Here is a 25094-nt window from a genome sequence, read left to right as displayed (position 1 = left end):
GTTATCAATCACGCGTTTCCTTTCTCTTTAGAAACAGCAGTCTACATTGCATTTACTAGGAAAACTGAATAGAAATCAAGATTTTATACTGAACTGGGATATTTAACATCTGCTTGGGGGCCCCACACAGGAGCGGGGTCCTTGCAGACAGTGAGTGGATAGAGTGCTGATGGTAAGATGCCTTCCTTCCCTGGGCCCAGCACCCCGGAGCCCACCCTGCCCAGGCACCTTGGTATACTGTTCCACCAGCTTCGTGAAGTAGTTGAAAAGGCTGTGTTGCGGGCGAAGGAAGTCAAATTGGTAGTTGCGCTGCTCTTTCTGCATCAGCTGGGTCAGAAACTGGCGCCCATTCCTGGCCACAAACTGAGCCGTCAGCTTCACCACGTCCAGGTCGAAGGCTGAGATAGAGGGGGGGTCTGCAATGAACTCGAACTCGGGAGGGGGCTCTTTGGGCACGATGGTCTCTTGGATCACTTGGGCTTGAACCTAAGATGCAAAGGGAATGTGAGGCAAGAGGCACAGGGGTGGTGGGACTCCAGAGAGGTGGCGGGGACGCACCCCCGGCAGACGGCACAGACCTCTATACTTCTGCTGATCACGAACACGCCATTGGCACGTGGTGTGAGAGAATCCTAACTCACAAGGGCACCGATTTCTTGGCCAACTGTAGCCTCGACTCGCTAAATGGCTTTCTGAATGAGAACCGAGACCCTCTGTATCGCTGCTGCTGCCCTGAAACTGAGCACCAAAACTGGGTGGCAGAAGATCTAACAGGAACACAGCTTATGAAACCCCGCCCAAGGGAGAGAGAGGATGTGGTAAGCTCTACATGTGTGCAGAAGACCCCACTGGCCAGAAGACTTCCACGTTTGTTACCTCATCTGGCCACTACAGGAACCACGAAGTGGACAGAACAAGTACTGTGAATTCTTTTTATAGATGAGGAAACTGAGGTCACCTGAGGCCCTAGGAGTAGTAAATTGCAACACAAGGTCTCAGAACCTATTCCAACTTTACTTCCCACTGTAAAACAAGGGGCAACATTTGCCACCATGGCTCAGGAGTGAAGCAAAGAGAAAGGACTAGTCCAAGTCTACACAGGAGGCAAAATGTGTGGGCCCCTCCTGTCCTCACTGACAGCCCTAATCGTCCCTAGTGCTAAGGGGGTATTAGGGCAGGCCAGAAAGAGGGGCCCTGGGAAGGTGAGACAGTAGAGAGGGATGCCCAAGAAGGGGTCCACAAGCCACACTGCAGCACTGCCCTCACGCCACGGTCAAGGAAAAGAGTAGGAACTGAGAGCATGGACTTTAGGGTCCTGACTCTGCAGCCTTGGGTAAACTGTGCTTCCCTAAGCCTCAGATTCCTCATCTGAAAAATGGTCACTTTACTGGCCTCCTCATGTAGCCGCTGTGAGGCACCAATGAGACAAGGCTCCCAAAGCACTGAGCACAGAGCGTGAAGGGCAGCATTCAGCAAATGCCAACTGTCAGCAACACTTTGCTGTGTGAGTCTCAGCATCTGCCTCTGTAAGATGGGGATAAAGACCTCAAGTTTCTCTCTGGGTGGCAGTGAGGTCTGGACAGCAGAGTTCATTATCTTCCCCTCCCTGTCCCAGCCTCCCTTAGCCCTGGGGAAGCGAAGGGAGGGGCTGGCTCCAACCTTCTGGGGCAGCTGCTGCTGGGTGGCTTGCTGCTGCTGCTGCATGACCTTGGGGATGGCAGCCGAGGGCTCCTGGGCTTTCCCCTCCTTGAACTCGCTGACCTTGTGGCGGTAGTAGGCATGGTAAGGGTCATTGGGGTTCAGGAAGTTGAACTTGGGGTTGTTGATCTCGTTCTGTCGTATCCTAGCTTCAAATTCAGGTCCGTTTCTAGAAAAAGGAAAAAAGAGAAGCACTAATACCACAACCCTTGCAGCTGCTCAGACCAGAACACTGCCCATGCAAGCCCCATTCTTGCCACCACCCATCACTCAAACTAGCCCATCCCTCAACACAGCAGAGGTCCTCTTCGAGACTCCTGGCATCAGCGGCCAGTGCCCCCTGCCTCCTTCGGCCTGCGCAGGCCTCCTCTACCACAGGGTCTCCAGACCTCCATCATTCCTGCAGCTCCTCTGCCAGTCTTGCCATTTCCAAAACCATCTGGACTATTTCTTTTTTCTTTTAATAAAATTTATTTACTTTAAAAAATGTACCTGGAAAAAAAAAAAAAATGTACCTGGGCTTCCCTGGTAGCACAGTGGTTGAGAGTCCGCCCGCCAATGCAGGGGACATGGGTTCGTGCCCCAGTCCGGGAGGATCCCACATGCTGTGGAGCGGCTAGGACCGTGAGCCATGGCCACTGAGCCTGCACGTCCGGAGCCTGTGCTCCGCAATGGGAGAGGCCGCAGCAGTGAGAGGCCCGCGTACCGCAAAAAAAAAAAAAAAAAGTACCTAAGAAGGCACAGGAATTCCCTGGGGTCCAGTGGTTAGGACTCCGTGCTCTCACTGCTGAGGGCCTGGGTTCAATCCCTGGTTGGGGAACTAAAATCCCACAAGCCATGGCACAGCTGAGGCGGGGTGGGAAGGCATGTATTACTACTTCAGATAAAAATCATTATGGCTGGGCTTCCCTGGTGGCGCAGTGGTTGAGAGTCCGCCTGCCAAAGCAGGGGACAGGGGTTCTTGCCCCGGTCCGGGAAGATCCCACATGCCGCAGAGCGGCTGGGCCCGTGAGCCATGGCTGTTGAGCCTGCGCGTCCGGAGCCTGTGCTCCGCAACGGGAGAGGCCACAGCAGTGAGAGGCCCGCGTACCGCAAAAAAAAAAAAAAAAAAAAATCATTATGGCTTTACTAACAAAAGGCAGTCATAAAATTCAATACAATGAAAACAAAGTAACATGGTTAAAGTTTACCTGAAGTTTGCTGAGACTGAGGCCAGTTCTCTTAGTTAAAAATGGGATGACTGAGTGCTGGGGAGGTATTAAAAGATATGCTAGCACCAAACTGAGACTTTGTCCTTTGGGTAACAAGAAAAAAAAAATATGAAAATTTAATGGGATTTAATGCCTTGTCCAAATATTGGCTAAAATCACCTCATTTACTACTGGGTGAGGCTCATATAGGAAACACTGTTCTCCAAGGACCACATCTGTGCTGCTGCGTAAGGTGCATTCAGATGACAGGGGAGTGGTGAGAACGGCAGGGAGGTCCCCATCTCTCTCTGTATCTGGAATAGTTTCCCACATACACCCTATGTCCCCAATTTGTATGCATTTTTAAAAAAAATAATTTATTTTTTATTTTTGGTTGCATTGGGTCTTCGTTGCTACACACGGGCTTTCTCTAGTTGTGGCGAGTGGGGGCTACTCTTCATCGTGGCTCGCGGGTTTCTCATTGCAGTGGCTTCTCATGTTGCGGAGCACGGGCTCTAGGAGCACGGGCTTCAGTAGCTGTGGGTTGCGGGCTCTAGAGCGCAGGCTCAGTAGTTGTGGCGCACGGGCTTAGTTGCTCCGCGGCATGTGGAATCTTCCCAGACCAGGGCACAAACCCGTGTCCCCTGCATTGGCAGGCAGATTCTTAACCACTGCGCCACCAGGGAAGTCCCCCAATTTGTATGCCTTTAAACACTCAGAATGAAAAATGTCTCTCTCATGATGTGTAGGAAACGCTTATTTTTTTTAAAGAATCCCAACAGTAATATTTCAAGGTGTCACACATCCACAACATCTGTGGAAATGCACTAACCTTAAAGACACAAGATGTGGACACATTCAAGTTTTGGGTTCACTACTGACTCACCAAGTTACCAAACTTCTCTTTGACTCAATCTCCCATGTGTAAAATATGGCAAAAACCACCTTCTCTCTCTACTTTGAAATTCAGAGAAAATCGAATTAGTTAATGAGATGCCAAAGTCTTTTTGAATCATACAGTGGCCTGCAAATGCCACGGACTGTTACTCCTATGAAGGCTAGAAGGGGCTGTCCTATAAAGATGAGAGATGATCTGGGGGACTTCCATCACTCCTTTGACCAGAGCCCTGCACTCAGAGGTGCCCCAAATACACCAAGGGACAGCTCCAGAGGCTGGTGGCACCTGGGTCACTCCACTTTCATACCCTGGCCCTGTCAGTTGAAGACAGGGCAGGAGACAGGGTGCAGGTGACGCTGTGCCCCAGTTTAGCCACCATGGCAGTGGTCATCAGCACCCTGGCTAGCTCCTCCACAAGTTCTGGTCACACTCTGCAGCGTGACTAACACCATGAGGTCTGGATGTGACAATGCATTAGTCCAGCTGAAACCCCATGCCTGAGGAAGAAGCATTCTTCCACCCCCTTAAATAATGCAAGCCACACAAGGACGAGGGTAAATGTGCATTTAAATATGGCTAAACTAGGCCACCATACAAAGGGCTGCTAGAAAAGGGGGCTCTGGTTGTCTCCTCTACCACCGCCTCCTAAGCCATAACCTCACATCTGGGAACAATCTGAAATATAATACGAGAACGCAGGCATGTTCATTCCAAGCTACTCTGTTGCTTTAAATTAGCTTAATGTTAATTTTAGAATTACATTCTCTAAAACAAGGAATAGATTTCAGCAGAAAAAGACATGATTCTGACTCAACCTAGCTGGTGGGACTTTTTAAGAGTAATTTCCCTTAGTTTCTTGACAGTAAAATACAGGGAAGAGAAGACCAAACCTAGAGAGAAAAAACTCCTTTTAGAAAACCACACTGGGTTGGTGATTTTTTACTCTATGCTCAATCAATCAATACATGTGAACCCAACAGAAGTAAAGCAGAGGGTCCTGCATGTCTGCTTTTAACCCAGAGTGAGATGCTGCTCTGTCCCTTCACGGCAACGTAAACAAAAGCAAGTCCACAGATTTCAGAAATGCCTATAAGGCAATCATCATAGTCAAAAATAGATCTAGAGATGTGGACATATAGATTTATTAAGGGAAGTTGGAGATATTCTTATTTTTGGGGCTGGCACAAAATTATTGGAAAGCTACTTGGCAAAATAAGAAATATTTAAAAATGCTCTTTTAGCCAGTAATGTGCCACACAGAATTTTCTTCTAGGAAAACAATCTAAAAGGGAAAGAAAATGCTCAGAGACTTCCCCATAGCTTCATTTGCCAAACTGAAATGTTGGAAACAACTTCAAAGGAAAATACAGAGGAGTCAGCCAAGTCAAGGAAGGCCCATCACCTTAACATGGTGCATCCTTTCCAGAGAGGACCACGCAGCACCAGGAAACCATGGAGCAACACAGGAAAATGCTCACAACACAGTGCAAATGGAAAAAGCAGGATATGAAAGTATCTCTACTAGTATTACAAGAATCTAAAAAAGGATGCCAAGGGCCAGAAGGAAACAGGAAAAAGTGAAAACAGCTAGTAGAAGCTATTCTGGTCGTGAGACTGTGGTGATTCTTCCTCTTACACTCTTTTCCTATTTATTGTTTTAAATAGGAAAACATATCAGGAGGTGGACTTCCCTGGTGGCGCAGTGGTTAAGAATCCGCCCGCCAAAGCAGGGGACACAGGTTTGAGCCCCAGTCTGGGAAGATTCCACATATTGCGGAGCACCTAAGCCCACACACCACAAATACTGAGCCTGTGCTCTAGAGTCCTCGAGCCACAACTACTGAGCCCATGTGCCACAACTGCTGAAGCCCACATGCCTAGAGCCCGTGCTCTGCCACAAGAGAAGCCACCACAATGAGAAGCCCGTGCACCGCAACAAAGAGTAGCCCCTGCTCGCCGCAACTAGAGAAAGCCTGCACGCAGCAACGAAGACCCAATGCAGCCAAAAGTAAATTAATTAAAAAAAAAAAAAAATCAGGGGACAAGGGGAAGAATAAGCGTTGCTATGAAATATTAAACTTATAAACACAACACCTGCTGCCCTAAATCTGACATGGCCTAATAATGTTCAATCAAGCACAGAGCTGTTTTAACCCAATATCCAGGTTGGTCAAAGCTGTTGAAATGTGAAAGGTTCACCCGCATGTAGTCTGACACAGTGAAAGACATCAACCAGAGTAACCTCTTTCTATGTTTCATTTTAAAAAGAGGTTGAGAAAGGAAGGACCCATCTGTTAAATGATGTATCGTGATGGGGATGCTGCCTCAGGGTCAAGGTGTGGCTCCCTGGAGAGCATATGCCCTGACTGAGGGCAGCAGTCTGCTCAAGGCCAGCTACTGCTTCCACGCAAGGAGCCGTCCAATTCATCAAGAGAAGCCAGAAATCCAGATTTACTGTGCAATCTCATTTTTAAACAGTGACAACTAATTCAAAAGTTAAAAAATTATATATTGTTGAGAATGAACAAAAAGATCTGTAGGCTGGATGCGGCCTGCTGGCTGCCAAAGGAATACTTGAAATGCCCTAAACTAGGGGATGGTTGACCTTTGGAGTCAAGTGGCCATCAAGAAGATTCCATCTGAGGAAGTGTAATGGGGAGGAACAAGAGTAAATCAAGCGGATTTTCATGCCATCTGAGGTAACAGCTACATGATGTACCCGAACTGCACTCAGTCCCCTCACCCCTGCCTCACAACAATTCTAGGTGTTATTTTATTCTGTTTTGCAGATGGGTCAAAGGAAATGCAGTCCTTGCACAATGAGAATCATCAACTCCCTTTTGTCTTCCTAAGGCCTGCAGCTCAGATACAGACACACATTATCCATGACAAAGCAGCGTTCCAGGTATTTCCTCAGGCTCGGTTTGGAAGCACAGGTTCTTGGTGACTCTGGAGCTGGGTGTGCCTTGTACTCTGCCACCACCATACCATGTTAGCGATGCCAGTCCTGCCCACTGCCTACCTCACACCATGCTGTGGTTTTAGATAAGCTGACAGGCCTAAGCCAACAATACCACTCTAAAAACCCAAGTGTTACCCTTGTGCAAATTCAGGAGCTCTTGATGCTAAAATCTACCCGTGACCCACACGAGCAGGAGTAGCTATGTTACCTGGCCACGAAGCTGGCAGTCTTGTCAACGATATTCCTGACCTCTGGAGGAGGGTAAATAATACCCACCACTGGCTTGGAAGGGGTAGAATCCTCCTTTGAAGATGCTTCCTCTTCCGTGGGCTGTGAAAACAGGAAAAGGAAGGTCTTAAAGTTCCTGGCTTGGTGCCAGATGCCCACCATTAAACTCCTCTAGGATATTATTGAGAATACAGGCTCTCCCGCCCAATTCATCGAGACTTTCCTTGAGTCAGGAACCTCTGCTCCAGAAGAGCCACTCTCTCAACTGCTCTGTGCTTGCATGGGACTTCCCCAGGGAACCAATGAAAAGAGCAGCCTCTCTGGCTCCCCTCCAGCTAGAGCATCTCTGTGACACTGGGAATCTGCATTTTTACCAAGTGTCCATGTGATTCAGATGGAGGGGGGAAATCTAACCACGTTCTGAGAAACCACATTCCCGAATCCAGAAGGCCATGCCTGTATCCCCACCCTTGGATGTGCCTGATACGGGATATGTAAGAATTGTCTGCTGAATAAAGAAATGGGAAACTCCTTGCTGGCCACTTCTTCTGCCTTGAATGCCCTTTCCCTCTGCATCCATTCCGTAGTCTAAACCATCACTTAATGTTCAAATGTTTCGTGAAACTCCACTGGAATACTCAACATTAACTGCCCCATAAATTCCAATATTCTTTCCTCACCAGCTTCTTCCCCTTAGTAAACAAAGGTTCAAGTCTCTCATTTTGGAGAAACAAAGTTTCTCCTCTGTCCTCATGCTCCTTTCTGCTACTGCCTTCTCCCCGCCTTCCTCTGGTAGCTAAACAGCCTGAGTTCTCTCAGCCTTGCCGTTCCCACTTGCTCAGCTCCCATTTGATCCCCCTTCATTTCAAGTGCTCATGCCAAAGTCAAAAATGACGGCCTACAGCCAGCTACATCAGTTATCTGGCCGTGTGACCAGTGACCGCTCCTTCACAAAACTCTCAACTCCCAGGTCCCGTTCTCACCTGTATTTCCTTCTTGCTCACCATTCCATCCAAGTTTCTCTCCTGGCTCCTGTTTCACCTCCTGCCCTATAGTGTTAGGGGGTCCCCAAAATTCTGTTCTTGGTTCTCTTCACACTATACACACTGTCCTCAGTCAGGCACTTACAAAACGTCCTCCACTTCCCCTAGCACCTATAGGCTGAACCATTCTACCCCCGTCAACGTCCCACATCACTCTTATGTGCCACAAAGCTTTAGATCCAGCAGTTCTGGGCACTTTCATCTCTAACCGCTTTCCTCATGAACGGCCAACCATGCCTCCAGTCATCCCGGGCAGAAACGTGGGTCTCTTCTCCCTTCCTCAGCCTACACATTCAATGATAAGAACATTTATCAAACATAGAGTAGGTTCCATATACTTTCCTAAGCACTTTAAGCACATTAAATCTATAACCCTTACAGAGCTCTAAGAGATTAAGTACTCTTATTATTATACTATTGTCTTGTCATTTTACAGATGGACAAACTGAGGAATGGAGACCTTAACTGGCCCAATGGCAGAACCAGGATTCGAATGCATCACTTTGGAGGGAGAGCCTGCACCACAGCCCTTTTGTGATCTGAGCTTGCCCATCCCCTCTGTCCCATGCCCCAGCCACAATCTAGGCCAGGCTCTCAACATCTTTTGAATAACATGACTAACCTGTCCTCCTAGCAATTCTCCCCATCACTGTTTACCTGAATTTCTGAAACACAAATATGTCACTATCCGGTTTACATCCCTTCCTTTTCTCCCAATAGCCTGCTATGAAAACTTCAAATCCCCAGAAATACACCTCTTAACCACTACTTTCCCAACCCTATGCTTTAACCTTCTTTACTCTTGACAAGAGGCACCATCTGATTCCCACCTTGGTATCTTGGCACTTATCTGGTATTACCTTGGTTATTTTTCCCCAAGATACTGGGAAAATGCCAGGGATACATAGGTATTTGCAGTGGTCAGCATACAGGATGTGCTCAATAAAGTTTTTCTAAATGAATAAAGAATGGTATTTCCCTTCCCAATCACCTATCTGGTGAACTACTGATTCATTCTTCTAAACGCAATTTACCTTTCACGCCGGTGGGCTTCACCTACCTTAATCTCCCCTATATCCCACCAAAGCAATGTTGATTAGAATTCCTGTCTCCTTTGTACTTGATACTTATATCACACTGCAATTACTGACCCACGTCTTTCCTCCTTAGCTGACTGAGATCTTTTGAAGGGCTGGCTGAAACTGTATCATTTATGGTAACCGAGGCAATAAACATTTATTGAGTATTCACTTATATCTGTCTCCCCACTAGTGTGTGAGCTCCCTAAATAAAGCAGGAACTGCGCTTCATTCATTCCGTCAGAGCCTGGCACAGTGTCTGGCTTAGAGTAAGCACTACACAGATGCTGAGAATTAACGTTCCAAGATGCACCGTGCAGGCTGGGAAATTAGGGACTCCTGGGCAAAGACTGGGGGCCGGTGGGCCCAATTAACACAGAAGACCGGTGGATGCGCTGGATCAGTGCTTCTCAAATTTTAATGAATCACCTTGGGAGCCTGTTAAAATGCAGATTCTGATTTAAAAGGTCTAGGGTGGAAACTCAGAATTTCTAATAAACTCCCAGGTGATGCTAGCCGGTCCGCGGACCACACTTTGAGAACTCCTGTTCTAACAGGCCTGCTTCGCTACCAGAAGGTAGGCGGGAAGCGCGCTGCCTCCTGGGACCTGGAGTCCCTCCAAGCCCTCGCAAATCGCCGTTTCTTCCTGCACGAGTAAAGAGGGCCCGCGCCCGAGGGGAGGGCCCAGATCGAGGTGCGGGGGTCGTGGTACCTGTTTGGGCTCGGTGGCCGCGGGCGGCGGCGGGGGCACCGCCTGCACGGGTCCAGCCGGCATGACTGCGATGCTCAGGGCTGCCAGTCCGCCTCTGTATAGGTGAACGGTGTGGCGTCAAAGCGGCTTCCCCGCTCCAACAGTACAACAAGCTCGCAAGATGGCGGCGGCCGAGCGAGTCGTCGCCGAGGGGGGCGAGGCTGACGCACTTCCGGGGCCGCCCCTTCTCCGTGACGTAAATTCCCGCCCCTCCCTCTCGATAGACGCCGTTGCCGTGGCAGCGGTCGGGGAGCCGGGATGCGTTTTGCCGGGGATCCCAGGAGCGGCAGGCGCGCCTAGGGGCAGTTTCATGAGCCGACCAGACACAGTGGCTGAGGCTGCGACGCCGGAGACTGGTGAGACGTTTTACATCTCCCGCCGACGCCCTCGCACGCACCCCACGGCCCCGGCCCCCCTACCCTTTACTCCACCAGAAGATTCCTCTCTCTCTCCGACCCCCGCCTTCCAAGGCCCCCGCTCTCTCCCATTGGCCTCCCACTTTGGCCAAAGCCCCGCCTCCCTATTCCCCCAGCCCCCTCTTTTGCTTTCAGGCCCACCTCTTTCAGACCCCCTTCCCAAATCTCAATCCCTAATTCCCACGGGTCCCTTTTCCCACGGGCCTGCCTTTTCCAGTTCCACCCCTGGCTTTCATAGTCCCCCCCTCAAACCCCGTAGACCAACTCAAATCAAGGCTTCCTCTTTAGGCTCCACCCCTCACGCCCGCAGGTTGGTCCCTGCGGACCACTTTCCCGCTCCGCAGCACACCTCGAATCCCGCCCTTTTCGCTTCACCTCCTGAGATCCTCTCCTCCCTTTCCCCTCTCTCCCAACTCCTGAACCCTGGCCTGGACTTCAATTTCTTCACCTGTGAAATGGGGGGTGGGGGAGGGGGGATAGGAAAAGATGCCCTCCCAAGTCTCCTCCCCGTCTCTCTTCCTCACATACACACCATAGCTGGTTTATGTCATTCTTATTATTATTGTTGAATTATAATGATAGTTAGGATTTATTGAACACGTACCATGAACCAGACCATGTGCCAAACACTACATGCATTCCATCATTTATTTCATATAGCAACTTACTTACAGGTGAGGACAGAGAGGTTCACATCCTCAGTTCACATGGTGGAGTGAGAATCCAAACCCAGCCCATTCTTCTCTATTAGTGCAGTTACTTACTCCTTTGTCTTCACTGGATTCCTTCAGTGTCCCCAGGGATCCAGGCAATTAGCACTCCTGAGTCAGAGACTGACACTGCCATTTAGATGGTTTTAGACTTTCTAAAGTGTTTCCATGGGTGCACTGGCCAGGAGGGAGGCATAATCTTTACCTGAGGGGTAGGGTCCCAGCGGTCTCGAGAGAGAAGCGGGAGAAGAGAGGGAAAGGACTCGAATGTTAAACGGGAGTGCAGGAAAGGCTCCTTCACTTCTCTGCGAGTTAAAAGTCCACCTTGGGCTGAGGGGCCTGAGGAGAGGCAGAGTTACCTGCTGCTCCCACACCAGGGTAGTGGTGGCTCAATTAGTGCCAGCACTTGTGTGATCTCAGGAACAGTGCGGGGCTGGCAGCTTCAGGGAGAGGGTTCTACTCAGGACCCAGGAATTACAGAGAAAGGCTGTGTCAAATGTTCCTTCACTTGACACACACACACACACACACACACACACACACACGTGTTTCTCAAAACAGGCTTGTATCTGCAAATCCCCACTGTTCAGAAGAAACGACGTAGGGTAACCTCGGATGTTTTTCAATGTTGTGTTTCAGAATGTTTCAGTCGGTTTTTCTGTTTGTTTCTGCCTCATTCTTTGGGGACATAACACCTCATGGGTGGCAATATCTTATGAGAGGCCATCACTGAGGCAACATTTGTATGTGGGAAGTGGACCTGTGTGTGTGTGTGTGTGTGTGTATTGTGGGGACTCATCACCCCACCTGTGGGTGGAACTGTAGAGCTGACACACCAAGACTTGCCCCCTGCAGAGACCCTCAGACATAGATGGTGCTTCCTGGGGGACAGTGCTGTGTGTGCCCTGCTCTGTCCCTATCCCTGACACAATGCCCAACATGTAGAAGATACTCAGTCACCATCTGCTTAATGAACACAGGATCTGACCCCCTACCCCTGCACTGTCCAATATAATAGCCACCAGCCCATGTGGTGCTGTATATGAAAATGGTGGCTGGTCCAAATTGGGATGTGCTATAAGTGTCAAATAGACATTGGATTTTGAGACTTAATGCAAAAAAATAGACTTAATATTTTATATTGATTTAACATTGAAGAGATATTTTGGGTGTATTAAGTTAAGTAATATGTTATTAAAATTAATTTACCTCTTTCTTTTTAGTTTTTTTAATGTGGCAAGTATAAAATTTTAAAACCCATACATGGCTTGCATTATATTTCTTTTGTCCAGTGCTGGCCTGAAGTAGTATGGCCTGAAGATGTAGGACTCAAGAGTCTCAGCTCCCTGAGTGATCTTAGGCTAGCCCCCTAACTTCCCAAAGCCTCAGTTTCCTCATCTGTTTAAAGGAGGTGGACTTGGGGACTTCCCTGGGGGTCTAGTGGTTAGGACTCTGCGCTTCCAATGCAGGGGGCGCGAGTTCAATCCCTGGTCAGGGAACTAAGATCCCACGTGCCGCGTGGTGCAGCCAAAAAATAAAAATAAATAAATAAAGAAGGTGGATTTGGAAAGTGGCCGACAGTAGGTCCTCTAGTCAGAGCCAGCGGTGCTCAGGCTCAAGGCTGGTAACCCCACCTGCCCTTTCCCTCGCCCCATCCTCCAGCCTGAAACAACCCCCTTCTTCTGGGACAGCCTCCTCCCTGCCCCCCACTCCCAGGAAGCCCTCCCTGAGTGCCCACTCCCTCACTCTCCCTACATCCAGTCCCAGGGACTGCAGAGCTGGACACGGGAAGCCAGGCACCTGGCTGAGCTTCTGACCCTGAGCCCGAAAGCCCGCAGGCAAGTCCAAGAGCTGGGGGCACTCAGACATCCAGCTCCACGGACAGGCACCTGTGCAGAGGTGAGGACAGGGCCCAGTCCTCTGGGAGGCCGGAGAGGCTGGCTTGCCCTCAGGAACCACCCTGGGGCCTCTGGGTTTCCCTGCACCTGTGGGCACAGGCAGGCCCTCGGGTCCCAGCCCAGGTGGCCAGGTCATACCGCAGTGAACTAAAAAATGGTCTACGTGCTTGCAGGGAGACAGATTCCCAACTGCAAATAATGACTCAATGATTCCATGCCACTGTGGTGTGTACTGGGAGGGAAAAGCACAGGCTGCTTTGAGAATGTGTAACAGGGGACCTCACCAGCCCGGGGATCTGAGGGAGGCATCTTATTTAGACAGAGTATGGGGAGGAAGCATATTCTACGGGGGTGAGACGCCGAGGTGCGAGGAGGTGCTGGGGAGGGGAGAGGGCGACCCTCAGGAAGGCTGGGGCAGTGGTCTGGGGGAGGTGGGGGGTGTGGAGCAGTGTTGATGGACAGAGGTGGCGGGTTCTCAGAGTGGGTGGGATGTGGAGCTAGCAGCACTGGGTGCCTGGATGTGGGGATAAAGGAAAGGGATTCGAGGAAGTGCCCAGGTGCTTCCAGTGAGGGTGCCATTTTCTGCAATGAGGAAGGTTGGGAGATGGAAACAGGTTGGAGGAAGAGAGGTTTCCCTGCCAGGCCTGGACTTCCTGGGGGCCTAAATCCTGCCCAAGCAGCCCCTACTGCAGGGTGGGGCTTTGGTGCAAGGAACTTTCTGCTGCTGAGAAAACCACAAAGGACAAGGGGCCCCCACTGCAGGGTGGGGAGGGACCAGGGCTCAGCATCCACAGGGCTGCTGGCTCTGACACCTGCTGTCAGAGGCCTGCAAAGAGCCACGGGAGGGGCCAGACCTTCTGAGTCAAGGGCCAGGGATGGTTCATCCAAATCACTGTCTTCAGATGTCCACACACGGCAAAGATGGAAGGGAAGCAATCTGTGCGGGCCGCAGGGGAGAAAAGGAAATATGGAAGGTAGACAGCAGCTCCAGACAAGGATGGTCTTTGCTGTTGTTACTGCTAGTAATAGTAATCACAGTAATAATAGTTACTATGGCTGCAGAACTTTTACTGGTGCCTTGCCCTGGACCGAGCACTTTTTTATTTTTTTTTGTTTTTTGCTGTGTTGGGTCTTCATTGCTGCCTGCGGGCTTTCTCTAGTTGTGGTGAGCAGGGGCTACTCTTTGTTGTGGTGCGCGGGCTTCTCATTGTGGTGGCTTCTCTTGTTGCGGTGCATGGGCTTCAGTAGTTGTGGCACGAGGGCTCAGTAGTTGTGGCTCACGGGCTCTAGAGTGCAGGCTCAGTAGTTGTGGCACACGGGCTTTGTTGCTGCGCAGCATGTGGGATCTTCCCAGACCAGGGAACCAACCTGTGTCCCCTGCATTGTCAGGTGGATTCTTAACCACTGCACCACCAGGGAAGTCCTGGACCAAGCACGTTACTTGCAGATACCACCTGGCCTGATGGGGGATGGTGTCCCCATCTTACAAGTGAGACAGCTGGAGCTCAGAGGGGTGCGGTGACTTGCCCATGACCACACAGCCAGAAAGGGGCAGGACTGGGACCCCTGTATCAACATATAATGGACCCCCGTCACTAGAATGATTAGGATAGCTATCCATACAAATTTTCAGGTGTTCCTCTCTTACACTTCAGGACTTGTTTTCCTCCCAAAGTCAAGGTATTTTAAATTTTCTTTGTGGATTCTTTTTCTTTTCTCCGTTCAATTACTAGTCGTTCATTTGTCAGTGAGCATCTGCAATAGGCCAGGCCCCAGGCTGCCATACTGGGGATACCACAGTGACTGAGGTGCGGTGAGGACCTGTCCTAGAGAGCAGAGGCCGTTCCTGCAGAGAGCAATCAGGGCCAAGATGGGGAAAGCCCAGAGGGAGTATCTAAGCCAGCCTGGAGGGTGCTCAGGGAAGGCTTCCTGGAGGAGGTGATGTCCGGGAACCCTGAAGGATGAGAGGAGTTAGGCAGGTGATGGGAACTGGATGGGGGAAGCATGACTCAGATGGAAGAGACAGATGGGCATGGATTCAGAAACGAGTGCCTGCACAGGAGCTGCTGCTTGTAGCTGATGGTATGTGGAGTGGAGGAGAGGGGAGGGGAGGGGAGGTGATGAGAGAGGACAAGGGGAGGGGTGTGCCTGGAGGTAGCCTTTCTCCCAAGGGCCAAAGTGAGTCCTGAGGGGTTGTTGGCCAGTATGATGTGGTCAGATAGGCTTGGCCCAGGTCTCCATAGCAGAAGTGGATCAGATTCCAGTGGGCAGGCCTGTGGCCCAGCTGGAACTGCTGCTGCAGTCCAGGCAGGAGACGAGAGTGGCCAGGGGTGGTTCAGTGCTCCCCGTCATACTGTAGTCTTTTTGTTGTCAGTAGCCGGTCCAGTGCTTTGCTCAGGGAGGGAAGGACAGCAAGTACAACCTCATACACAGCTGTATCCACCCAGCACTTAGCAGGGGCCAGGCACACACAGGTCCTCAGAGGGACTTGTGGACCGAGGAAATCAGTAGTGTGGGTGTGGGGTAGGGTGGATGAGAGAGAGGCTGGTGAGGTCACCCACAAGCAGGTCCCAAAGGGGCCAGGGAACCGACTTCTCCCCAGGGTCGAGGTTGGATTTCAGCAGGTTTTCTGGGGTTTTCAGAAGCTTCCTCCAGCAGCAGCCACGTGGCTCTGGCTAACGGGGATCCTCTCTGTCCACCTCAGGAGCCACAAGGATGGCACACCTGCTGGGCAGCCAGGCCTGCATGGACAGCCTGCGCAGGGACCTCACTGACCTTCAGGGCACCATCGTGGACGTGTTCTCGCGTGCCGGGCCCGTGCACTTCCCCTCCTGGAAGTTCCCTGACCGCATGGCCTGTGACCTGGACATGGTGGCCCTGCTAGAGCACTACGACCACGTGCCAGGTGACCCCGAGTTCACGCAGCTGTCCCACGCTGTGCTGCTGGAGCTGGTCATCGACAGGTGAGAGCCTGGACCAAACCTGGTCATCTCAAGATGCTGGCACCCACCCCATAAACCAGTAGCAGCCACAGGATCCGCTTCTGGCGGGGTGATGACATTGATGACAACAATCACCTTTGACTGAATGCTGTCGGGGGCCAGCTTGGTTCAGGGCCCTCATAGAGATCTCACCTGTGTCGCGCTGTGCTGTGTCTTTTTTTTTTTTTTTTTTTTTTTGCAGTATGCGGGCCTCTCACTGTTGCGGCCTCTCCCGCTGCGGAGCACAGGCTCCGGACACGCAGGCTCAGCAGCCATGGCTCACGGGCCCAGCCGCTCCACGGCATGTGGGATCTTCCCGGACCGGGGCACGAACCCGTGTCCCCTGCATTGGCAGGCGGACTCTCAACCACTGCGCCACCAGGGAAGCCCCTGTGCCGTGTGTCTTATAGTCCACCTTCAGGGAGTTGCTGGCCACCCTGTTGGTCTCTGTGACACCACAGCTCTGACGGCTACTTCTCCAGCCACCGCCAGCTGCTTCCTTAAGGTTTCTGTGTGTCGAGGACACTACAGATGCTGCTCAGACTTTCCATCCCAGGCTGTTTTTCCTGTCCCTTCCATGTGTCACAGGGCCAGACACGGGATGTGCTTTTCCAAATCCTGGCCCTGCTGGGAAGGAGGCCAGTGGATTCCCCTGCAGCCCCACCACTTCTACACTGTCTTTCACATTAGCATGGTCGTCAGCCTCCACTCCCTGGGGACCACAGCCCAGGCTCCATGTGCTCCAAACCCTGCATGCTAATGAAGTCACGGGGGCCAGACAGGCAGGGACCCCAGCAGTTTGGGGATGACCTGCCTGGAGACAATTAGAAGCCAGGGTAACCACTCAGAGGCCTGGAGGAGCCGACGGTGTGAAAGCACTACCTGGACCCTGTAGGGGGCTGAACATGTGTGGGCCCAGAACACACCTTCCTTCCTTGCTGTGCCCTCTGCTAGGAGTGCCCCGCCTACTCGTCCCTGTGCTGGCTGAGCCCGTCAGGGCCCAGTTCACCCATCCGCCTTCTAGAAAGCTGGAGCTGACCCGCCTTCCCACCCCTCGCCTGGCCCGTCTGTCCAGGTCACTCTCCACCCTCCAGTGCTGCTCATTCATTGTCCCCATTCACAGAGGAGAACACCTTGGCCTAGAGAGGGGTATGGCCTGGAGCGGTCAGCAACCCTCCCCCAGGCCCTCTCTGCCCAAGGGCACAGTTGGTTTGGGATGACCCTCCTGCACCTGCAACAAGTTGAGGTCACTTATCTGCCCATATGTTTTGTAAACACAGTATCTCTTCTTTTAAAACAGCCTGATTCCCATGCAAATACCTACTTCTCTTCCCAACACCCCTTTTCCTTACAATTAGCCCCTGACTCAGGGTAGGATAGGGACCTGGCTCTCTCACTCCAGTCTCCATTGTGGCAGAAGCAGCTCATCCCACAGGAGAACCCCCACCCCCAACTAGAATCAGGAAACCGCAGGGCACACTGCCCTGCACACTCACCCTGAGGCCGTGCGCAGCCTCCTCCGCTTTGGGGGTCTCAGCTGGGTCCTCTGCAAGGTGAAGGCTCTGAGCCACACGGTGGAAGGCAGCCACTTACCCAGCACTTTCTGTGTTCAAAGAACACAACCAAGGCAAGGCCCAGCCTCCCAGAGCCTCCTAGTCCAGTGGGGAGCAACCAGGCAGAAGTGCTGCCACCCAGGAGGCCCCGAAGGGGCCCCAAGCTTAGCCTTCAGGGAGGGCTTCCTGGAAGAAGTGGCTCTTGGGTCAGGCAGAGTGTATTCTGAGACGCTCCGAGTCCCTGACGCCCGGGCTGGTTCCCAGAGCGGGAGGCTGCCGGTCGTGTGGTGTGAGGGCACACTGGTGCTGGGCTCTGCCCCAGCCAACCTTGCCATCTCTGCCCACAGGCTCCTGCTGCTGCTTCAGAGCTGCGCGAGCTACTTGGAGAACCTCAGCGTGGAGCAGACGGTGCCCCCCGCCAGGGCTGCCAGGCCCTGCATGTCCGTGGGGCTCACGGTGCGGCGCTTCTGGAACAGCCTGCTGAGGCTGGTCATGCTCATTCGGCAGGTGGCCCCCCAGGTGGGTCAGCCACCCGCTTCCCCAACTGCAGTCACCCTCACATCAGTCCACCTGCCCCAGGCTCCTCGCACACCACATGTGCACCGCATCTGTCGCTGGCTCCACTCTGGAGCCCCCACTCAAGGCCCATGCAGCCTGGCAGTTCACAATGCAGGCCTTGGGGGTCATGTGTGGGCCATCTGGTTCTGCAGTTTACACTGTGGGGCTTTGGAAAAATCCTACCTAGTCTGAACCTCAGTTTGTTCATCTGTGCAGTGGGGGTGATAACAGTCCCTACCTCCCAGGGCATTGTTGGGGAATGGTGTTTGTATCGACCCCATTTGTTATGGGTTATTCCGTAACCCTCACAACCACCTGGTGGGCAGGACCACTGTCACCATAATGGGAAGGAAACTGAAACTGACAGTGGCTTCAGCAACACAAGAGCAGACAAGTCCACTAAGCAAGGGCCCAGTACCCGGCAGCTGTGTCTGTCACTGTATTACCCTCCCAGTGCCATGCATGTAACAGCATGGAGCCTGGGCTTGGTAAGCTGAGGCAGCAGAAAGGAGAAGGCATGCTCTCTCACTCACCTTGGTATCAGATATCATCTGAAGGTCTGAGCATCAGGAGTGGCTGCTGTCAGAGAAATCCCCAGAGAGCTGGTCACCTCCAGGGCCCATCTCCCTCACCTGCTTTCCCTTTCTCTTCCTGACTACAGAAAAGGGCAAACCAAGGGGAGACCCCCACCTCCAAGCCCACAGCCAAGGGCGAGCCAGCCAGGAGCCCTGAATTTGTGACTGCCAAGCTCATCAAGCCCACCTCACCAATGCCAGGCTTGCCCCAGACCTGCCAAGAGCTGGACAGACTCCCTGTCAGCGTCTCCCTGCAGTGTCTAGCCAGGATGGCCGAAAACACCAGGAGTGTCCACTCCCAGACCATGGAGACAGCCCTGGTGCCCTGTGATGCATGCACCAGCGTCCAGGGCAGCCTGCAGGAGGTGGGCAAGATGGTCATCAGCCTGTGTCAGAGCCAGAACTTGCCCTCATCCTTAGGCCAGTTCCAGCATCTCGTGCAGGACAGCATGGGGCTCAGGCCGCTGCCGGCCACCACCGTGGGCCACTGGGCGGCCGAGCAGAGCAAAGACCTGGCACGCCTCAGCAAGCACATGGGGGCCCTCACTCAGCTTGTGGGGCCCCTCAGGGCCCAGCTGGAGGAGGCTAAGGGGCAGAAGGACAGACTGAGGAAGCAGGTGGGCGAGCTGGAGCAGGCCCTGCAGCAGGAGCAGGGGGCACAGCGGCGGCAGGCGGACGAGGCCGAGCAGCGCCTGGCCCAGTGGGAGCGCGACAGGCGGCAGCTGCTCGCAGGTCTGTGCCTGAGGCCGGACCCTCAGTGCCAGGCTCTGCCACAGCCTGAGCATGGGCTCCCCCGGGAGCAGACCCCGCAACGGGGCTGTGGGTGCTGGGAGTCGGTGTGGAAGAAACCTGGACTGGCAGTGGGCAGCAGACGCAGGGAAGGGGAGGCAGGGGAAAAGGGGTGTGCTCATCAAGCCGGTTACACTGTGGGCAACTGGAGCTTAATCCCACCGGGGAACGCAGGAGCCTGTGTAGAAGTCCGAGTCGTCCCACGAGAGGGGTGAGGGAGCGGCGGATTCATACACTCACTCCTGTCGGTCACCAAAGGGGACTCCTGGGAATTTCATCCCCCAGGTAGCTCCAGCCAGCTGAGGCCCCTCTTTGGCTTCAGTAGAAGCCGTCAGGCAGAGACGCAGCTATTGCACTCACAGTGGGCCAGCTCCTGCTGAAGTTGTGAGGCCTGAGGGAGTTGGGCAAGTCACCCCCATGGAGGACACTGAAGCCCAGAGAGTCAGCCAGCCGACAGGAAGCAGAGTGGACAGGGACCCAGGCCTCCTGGCACCTCCCCAGAACTCCTCCCACAAGCCCAGGCACTCCTCCACCCTGGCTAGGGCTGCCACCATGCTGTGGGGTGCACTGGGCGTTAAGGCTGCCAGCCAGGCCCAAGGGAGCCTCTGAAGGGCCTCTCTCTCGGCTGCCATAGAAACAAGTGACCTCAAGACAAAGGTGTCCACCCTGGAGGGGGAGCTGAAGCAGCAGCGGGAGTCTACGCGGGCCGTGGGTGAGGAGCCCTGCCATGGAGCCCTGTACTGTGTGCCATGTGCTCGGTGGCTGGACCAGCACCCTCTGTCTCCTTGGCTTTGGGGGCAAAGCTAAAGGGAACCACAGAGGAAGCTGGGTCTGAGAGGCCACACTGTTGGGTGATGCCACCTCCCACCCAGAGAGTACCTACTGTTTTCAGAACCCACCTCAGGCAGGGTTCAGAGCCCCATTTTGTGGCTGAGGACACTGAGGCCCAGAGATGTGCTGTGACTACTGCCCCCCGTCCCAGGTCTTGTCCTGGGTCAGAGGCAGTGCAGGAACTCCCCAGGGCTCCCCCGCTCTACCCCCTCCCCCGCCCGCTCAATCCTGCAGAGACGAAGGCCCAGGAGCTGCAAGAGGAGGCTCAGCACAGGGCGGAGGCTGAGAGGCAGGTGCAGCAGCTGGAAGAGCAGGTGCAGCTGCTGGCAGGGCGGCTGGACGGAGCCAGCCAGCAGATCCGCTGGGCCAGCACAGAGCTGGACAAGGAGAAGGTCCGTGTCGATAGCATGGTCCGCCACCAGGAGGTGAGGTCAGCGCCTGGTCTCCTGCAACAAAGGGGAGAGAAAGGGTTCCCCACTGACAGGGGGGAGACACTGGAGACCTAAGGAGAATTCCTGAGTGGCGACTGTGACTGGAAAGAAGTGGGGGCGAGGTCTCCAAGCTTGGGGGTCCTGGCCTTGCCAGGGTTGGGGTCTGCTCCCTTCTTCCCTCCACCCCTTCTACTGCACACATGTGCACAGACAGATGTAGCACAATGGGGTGGGCTTGGATACAGCTGCCTCCTTTGTCCTGCGTGTCTGGGCCTGGCCCCATGGGCCTCATGGCCTCCCTCCTGCCCATCCCGGCTCAGTCCCTGCAGGCCAAACAGCGAGCCCTGCTACAGCAGCTGGACACCCTGGACCAGGAGCGTGAGGAGCTGAGGGGCAGTTTGGCTGAGGCCGAGGCCCAGCGGGTCCACGTGGAGAAGCAACTGCAGCACGTGCAGAGCGAGAGGGAGCAGGGGCAGTGCCAGCTCCGGGCCCAGCAGGTGTGAGCAGGCAGGGCGAGGGGGCAGGGGTGGTACTTCCCTTTCTCTGGAGGAACCTGCAGCCAGCTAAGCACCTGCGGGCCTGCCCCGTGCCTGGGGAGTGGAGGTGATGGGGTGTCCCCAGCGGGCTGGGAGCCGGTCCTCAGCTCTGAGCCTCCCCTGCCCCAGGAGCTGCTGCAGAGCCTGCAGCGAGAGAAGCAAGGCCTGGAGCAGGCAACAGCGGATCTGCAGCTGACCATCTCGGAGCGAGAACGTGAGCTCGTGGAGTTGAGGGAGCGGGAGAGGCTGCTGGTGGCCTTTCCGGACCTGCACAGGCCTGTGGAAGCCCAGATCCAAAGTAGGGGCCCGGGGTTGGTGCAGAGGGCACGCCGGGGCTGGGGGTGGGCAGCTGAGGGCTCATCAGGGCAGGACATGGGTCCACAGCAAGGGTGGCAGAGCCCCCCCCCCACAGGTGCTCTGCGTGTTACCCACTCCTCTGTGTGGATGGGGACACAGAGGCCCAGTGGGGAGCTGACTGCTCAGGGTCACCCAGCCAAATCCAGACCCAGGTCTGGCTGTGTAGCCTGTGCTCTTTACCACGTCACAGGCCAGTCCTTGCTCAGCTTCCATGTCCCCTGTCCTGGCATCTCCCCAAACTACACCATGGGGCCAGCTCCAGGGAAACAGCCCCAACTGTCCAGTGTCCATGGGAGTGCTAGGGACCCATCTCAGTGGAAGACTGACTGCCCGGCGGCCTGGGCTCTCATCCCAACCCCTCCCCTCCCCTGAAGCTCTGGGGTGAATCCCCGTGCAGAGCTGTTGGGATGATCCACTGCAATCTAGCTTGTCATGATAAGTCATCACTTGTGAGTGCTGGGCCCTTGTGTTACCCTGTCAACCGCCCCACGAGGCAGGTAGCAGCCGCTTGTGACAAACCAGGAAACTGATAACCAGAGCAGGCAGCACCTTGCCTGGGTTCAGAGTCAGGGGGAGCATCTGTCCCCCCAGCAGTGGGAAAGAACATCCTTGCTGAATTCCTGAGACTCATATCCAAGAGCCGGCTGTGGCTTTGAACGAGTCACTGTCTCCCAGGCCCTCCGGAAACAGGTGGCCTTGGAAGAGCTTCACTTTCTTACCTATGTGCTAAATTTTTGGTGAGCTCCAGGTCCCCCTCAGCTCTCAAATTCTGCAAGGCTTTGGTCACCTCCCAGCAGGCAGGGGAGTAGGGAGTGCAGGGGAAGGGGGGGAACAAGGCCTCAGGAGAAAAAAGATGAGGTGGGAGGTCCAGTATGCTGACCCCACCCACCTGCAGGGCCACCGGCAGGGGACCCTAGGCACGGGGACCCTAGGCATGTACCGGCTGGCGTGTCTGCCCTCTGAGGTCCTGTCTCGTTGGGCACAAGAGGCAGACCTGATGGGGTGGGGTGCCAGAAAGTGGGTCTCCACAGGCTCTGGCAACGTCACGGACGACATGGAGAGGCAGGTGCAGGCCAACGACATCCGTATCCGGGTCCTACAGGAGGAGAACAGGCGGCTGCGATCCATGCTGTCTAAGATCCGGGAGGTGGCCCAGCAGGGGGCCCTCAAGGTGGGCAGCATGGCTCCCCCACCTGAAAGGGGCCGGCCCTTGGGGACTTGGAAGAGGCCCCCAACCCAGCAGAGGTCTTCAGCTTCCCCCAGGGACTCTGCCATCAGCCCAGCTCATTGCACATGGGGCTCTCAGGTGGCTTTAAGCTGTGCTTTTGTGAACCATCTGCCACGATTCAGGAAGGCATGAGGATGTTACCGTGCCTTCCAGCTCCAAATCCCCCCTCTAGCCCTTTGAACCTTTATTTCAAGTGCACCAGGAGCCTTATGAGAAAGCAAACCTTCCCACCCTTACCACGGCTAAGGACAGGTCCTGGAAGGCTTTCCAAACTCTGCCCCTCAGAGGAAGGGGCCATGGCAACAGGTTCAGGCCCTCCCGCCTCCTCTATGACACCCTCTCTGTTCGCTGCAGAGGGGATCCTGGGCCTTTCTGAGCTTGGTTTTCTTTGCAGCTGATCCCACAGGACCAGCTCTGGGCCCCTCCCAGCAAGGGAATCCACAGAGCAGCGCCCCCAGCCCAGGCCCAGAGAGCATCTCCAGGGTGAGTGAGGCTTTGTCAGAGGTGGGGCATGTGGGGGTGGGGTGGTCCCCCTCGCTCACAGGGGATCTTGCCGTCTGATCCTCCCTCAGGCCCCTGGGCAGGCAGCACTCACCTGGCAGCAGGACGGCCAGTGCGGGCAGGACCCCGCAGGGCCAGCCCCAGGCCTCCCCGCCTCAGCAGCCCTGCAGTCGACCCAGCAAGTCCTCCCTAGAGGATGTGACCCACTCGACCAACTGTGCCCAGAACCCCATCCGGGCCTTGGCCAGGCTGAGAAGGAGACTGTCACCAAGCCGGGGCCAGGCCAGCCCTGCATACCAGCCCCAGGAGCGGCCCACATAGCCTGCAGTGGGGTGGGGCTGGAGGGCGGGAAGCTGGCAACCCACCCCATGTAATAAAGCCCAGGCCATCTGCTCACAGCGACCTTGGCCTCACCACACTGGCTCAGCAGAGCAAGAGTCCTTCCTTCCCTGTCCTGAGTCCCCAGCCATGTGGGTCATTGGCCAGCAGAGGTCTGGCACACTGTGCACCCTCAGTAAATGGGAGCTTCCTGCCTCCCTCCTGACAGGGACAGTGGAGGAAGAGGACACACTGAGGGCAGAAAGAAGCTTCTAGCACCTGGGCGATGTGAAAGGCAGTCTTTTCATCCTCACTGCAAAGACTAAGGGGTAACATGGACTCAGTGACCCCCACCAATAAAGAGCAGGGTCAGGGTAGGGGGTGCGCAGGGGAAGGAGAGCAGCCGCCACGGTGGGCCCAGTGAGGACACCTGAGGCAAGGAAGGAGTCAGAGGCCAGGGTTCTGGCTGAGGCTCACAAAGGCAGGCAGGGACCACCCAGCTGTGAACCTGGGCATGGGGACATTAAGGATCCAAGAAAATCAGCCCCCCTTTCACTGCGGAACGCCTCACCTTCAGGAAACACAAGTCAGAAAGGGTTTCTCTAAATCCAGGAGGCTGGACCCCCAGGCCACTGAAGGCAGGGCAAGGCTTCACCCAGCCAGAGAGCGGGACACCCCAAGCCAGCCCTGGCTTTCCCAGGCCTGTCCCTTGGGGCCAGGGCACTGATGCCGCCAGGCACACCAGGCCTGCAGTAGTCCAGTTTTCCTCACGAAGCCTCCAGCCTGTCCTGAGCTACCCCGCCTGTGAAGGACAGGCACTAAGACCTTGCTGAGGAGTTCTGGGTGTGGGGGTGGGATGGGGGATGCTCTCGGCTTTCTATGACAGTTTTCCCTGGTCAGGAGGCCAACAAGTAGAGCACCTCAGTTTACAGAGAAAAGTCAAGAAGAGCTGTGTACGTAGCTGAACTGGCATGGCCACAGGCTGCCCAACTCTTGCTTCTGTGGAGCCCGGGGGCTCGCTGAGGGAGCCTGGGCTGTCTGGACTGGGCCCCTCCCAGGTGAGAGCCAGCCCTCAGGTGTGCTCCCTGAGGCAGGGGGCCCAGGCCCAAGTGCAGGGGGAGGACCTGTCACAGCCTGGCTCCTCTCTGCATCCATTCAGTAGCTCACAGGTCTGTAGGTCAGACGTCCGGGCCCTGTGTGGGTGGTTTCTCTGCTCAGGGCCTTACAAGGCTGAAATCAAAGCATCTGCCAGGGGCTTCCCTGGTGGCGCAGTGGTTAAGAATCCGCCTGCCAATGCAGAGGACACGGGTTCGAGCCCTGGTCCGGGAAGATCCCACATGCCGTGGAGCAACTAAGCCCGTGTGCCACAACTACTGAGCCTGTGCTCTGGAGCCCAAGAGCCATAACTACTGATCCTGCATGCCACAACTACTGAAGCCTGCACACCTAGAGCCCGTGCTCCACAACGAGAAGCCACCGCAGTGAGGAGCCCGCGCACCACAACCAAGAGTAGCCCCCGCTCGCCGCAATTACAGAAAGCCCGCGCACAGCAACAAAGACCCA

The 25094-nt window shown here is 54.5% G+C and overlaps 2 protein-coding genes across 4 annotated transcripts in view; one reads left to right on the top strand and one right to left on the bottom strand.

Annotated features, from left to right (window-relative positions):
- The window catches only part of SF3A1 (splicing factor 3a subunit 1), a 20015-nt gene extending 10012 nt beyond the window's left edge, over window positions 1-10003 (bottom strand). Inside the window, exons 1-4 of the mRNA XM_030860796.3 lie at window positions 9811-10003; window positions 6957-7078; window positions 1660-1867; window positions 229-486 (exon numbers count right to left, since the gene is read on the bottom strand). Coding sequence (XP_030716656.1) covers window positions 229-486; window positions 1660-1867; window positions 6957-7078; window positions 9811-9873 — 651 coding nt within the window. The 5' untranslated portion in view covers window positions 9874-10003. The remainder of the gene's footprint in view (window positions 1-228; window positions 487-1659; window positions 1868-6956; window positions 7079-9810) is intronic.
- On the top strand, window positions 9775-25094 carry CCDC157 (coiled-coil domain containing 157). 3 transcript variants are annotated; one of them, XM_060283185.1, is made up of 11 exons: window positions 9775-10205; window positions 15578-15836; window positions 17755-17926; window positions 18627-19272; window positions 19964-20041; window positions 20395-20552; window positions 20912-21088; window positions 21257-21425; window positions 22516-22655; window positions 23107-23195; window positions 23285-25094. In XM_060283185.1, exons 1-11 carry the CDS (start codon window positions 9971-9973, stop codon window positions 23532-23534), a joined length of 2373 nt encoding a protein of 790 aa, XP_060139168.1. In that variant the 5' UTR covers window positions 9775-9970; the 3' UTR covers window positions 23535-25094. The 3 variants fall into 3 exon arrangements, with proteins under 3 accessions (XP_060139168.1, XP_060139169.1, XP_030716655.2); XM_060283186.1 differs by having other exon boundaries at window positions 20395-20585; window positions 23761-25094; XM_030860795.2 differs by having other exon boundaries at window positions 20395-20585.

Source organism: Globicephala melas, chromosome 13 (assembly GCF_963455315.2).
Source record: "Globicephala melas chromosome 13, mGloMel1.2, whole genome shotgun sequence".
NCBI classification, from domain to species: domain Eukaryota; kingdom Metazoa; phylum Chordata; class Mammalia; order Artiodactyla; family Delphinidae; genus Globicephala; species Globicephala melas.
This window is presented reverse-complemented; position numbering and strand designations above follow the sequence as displayed.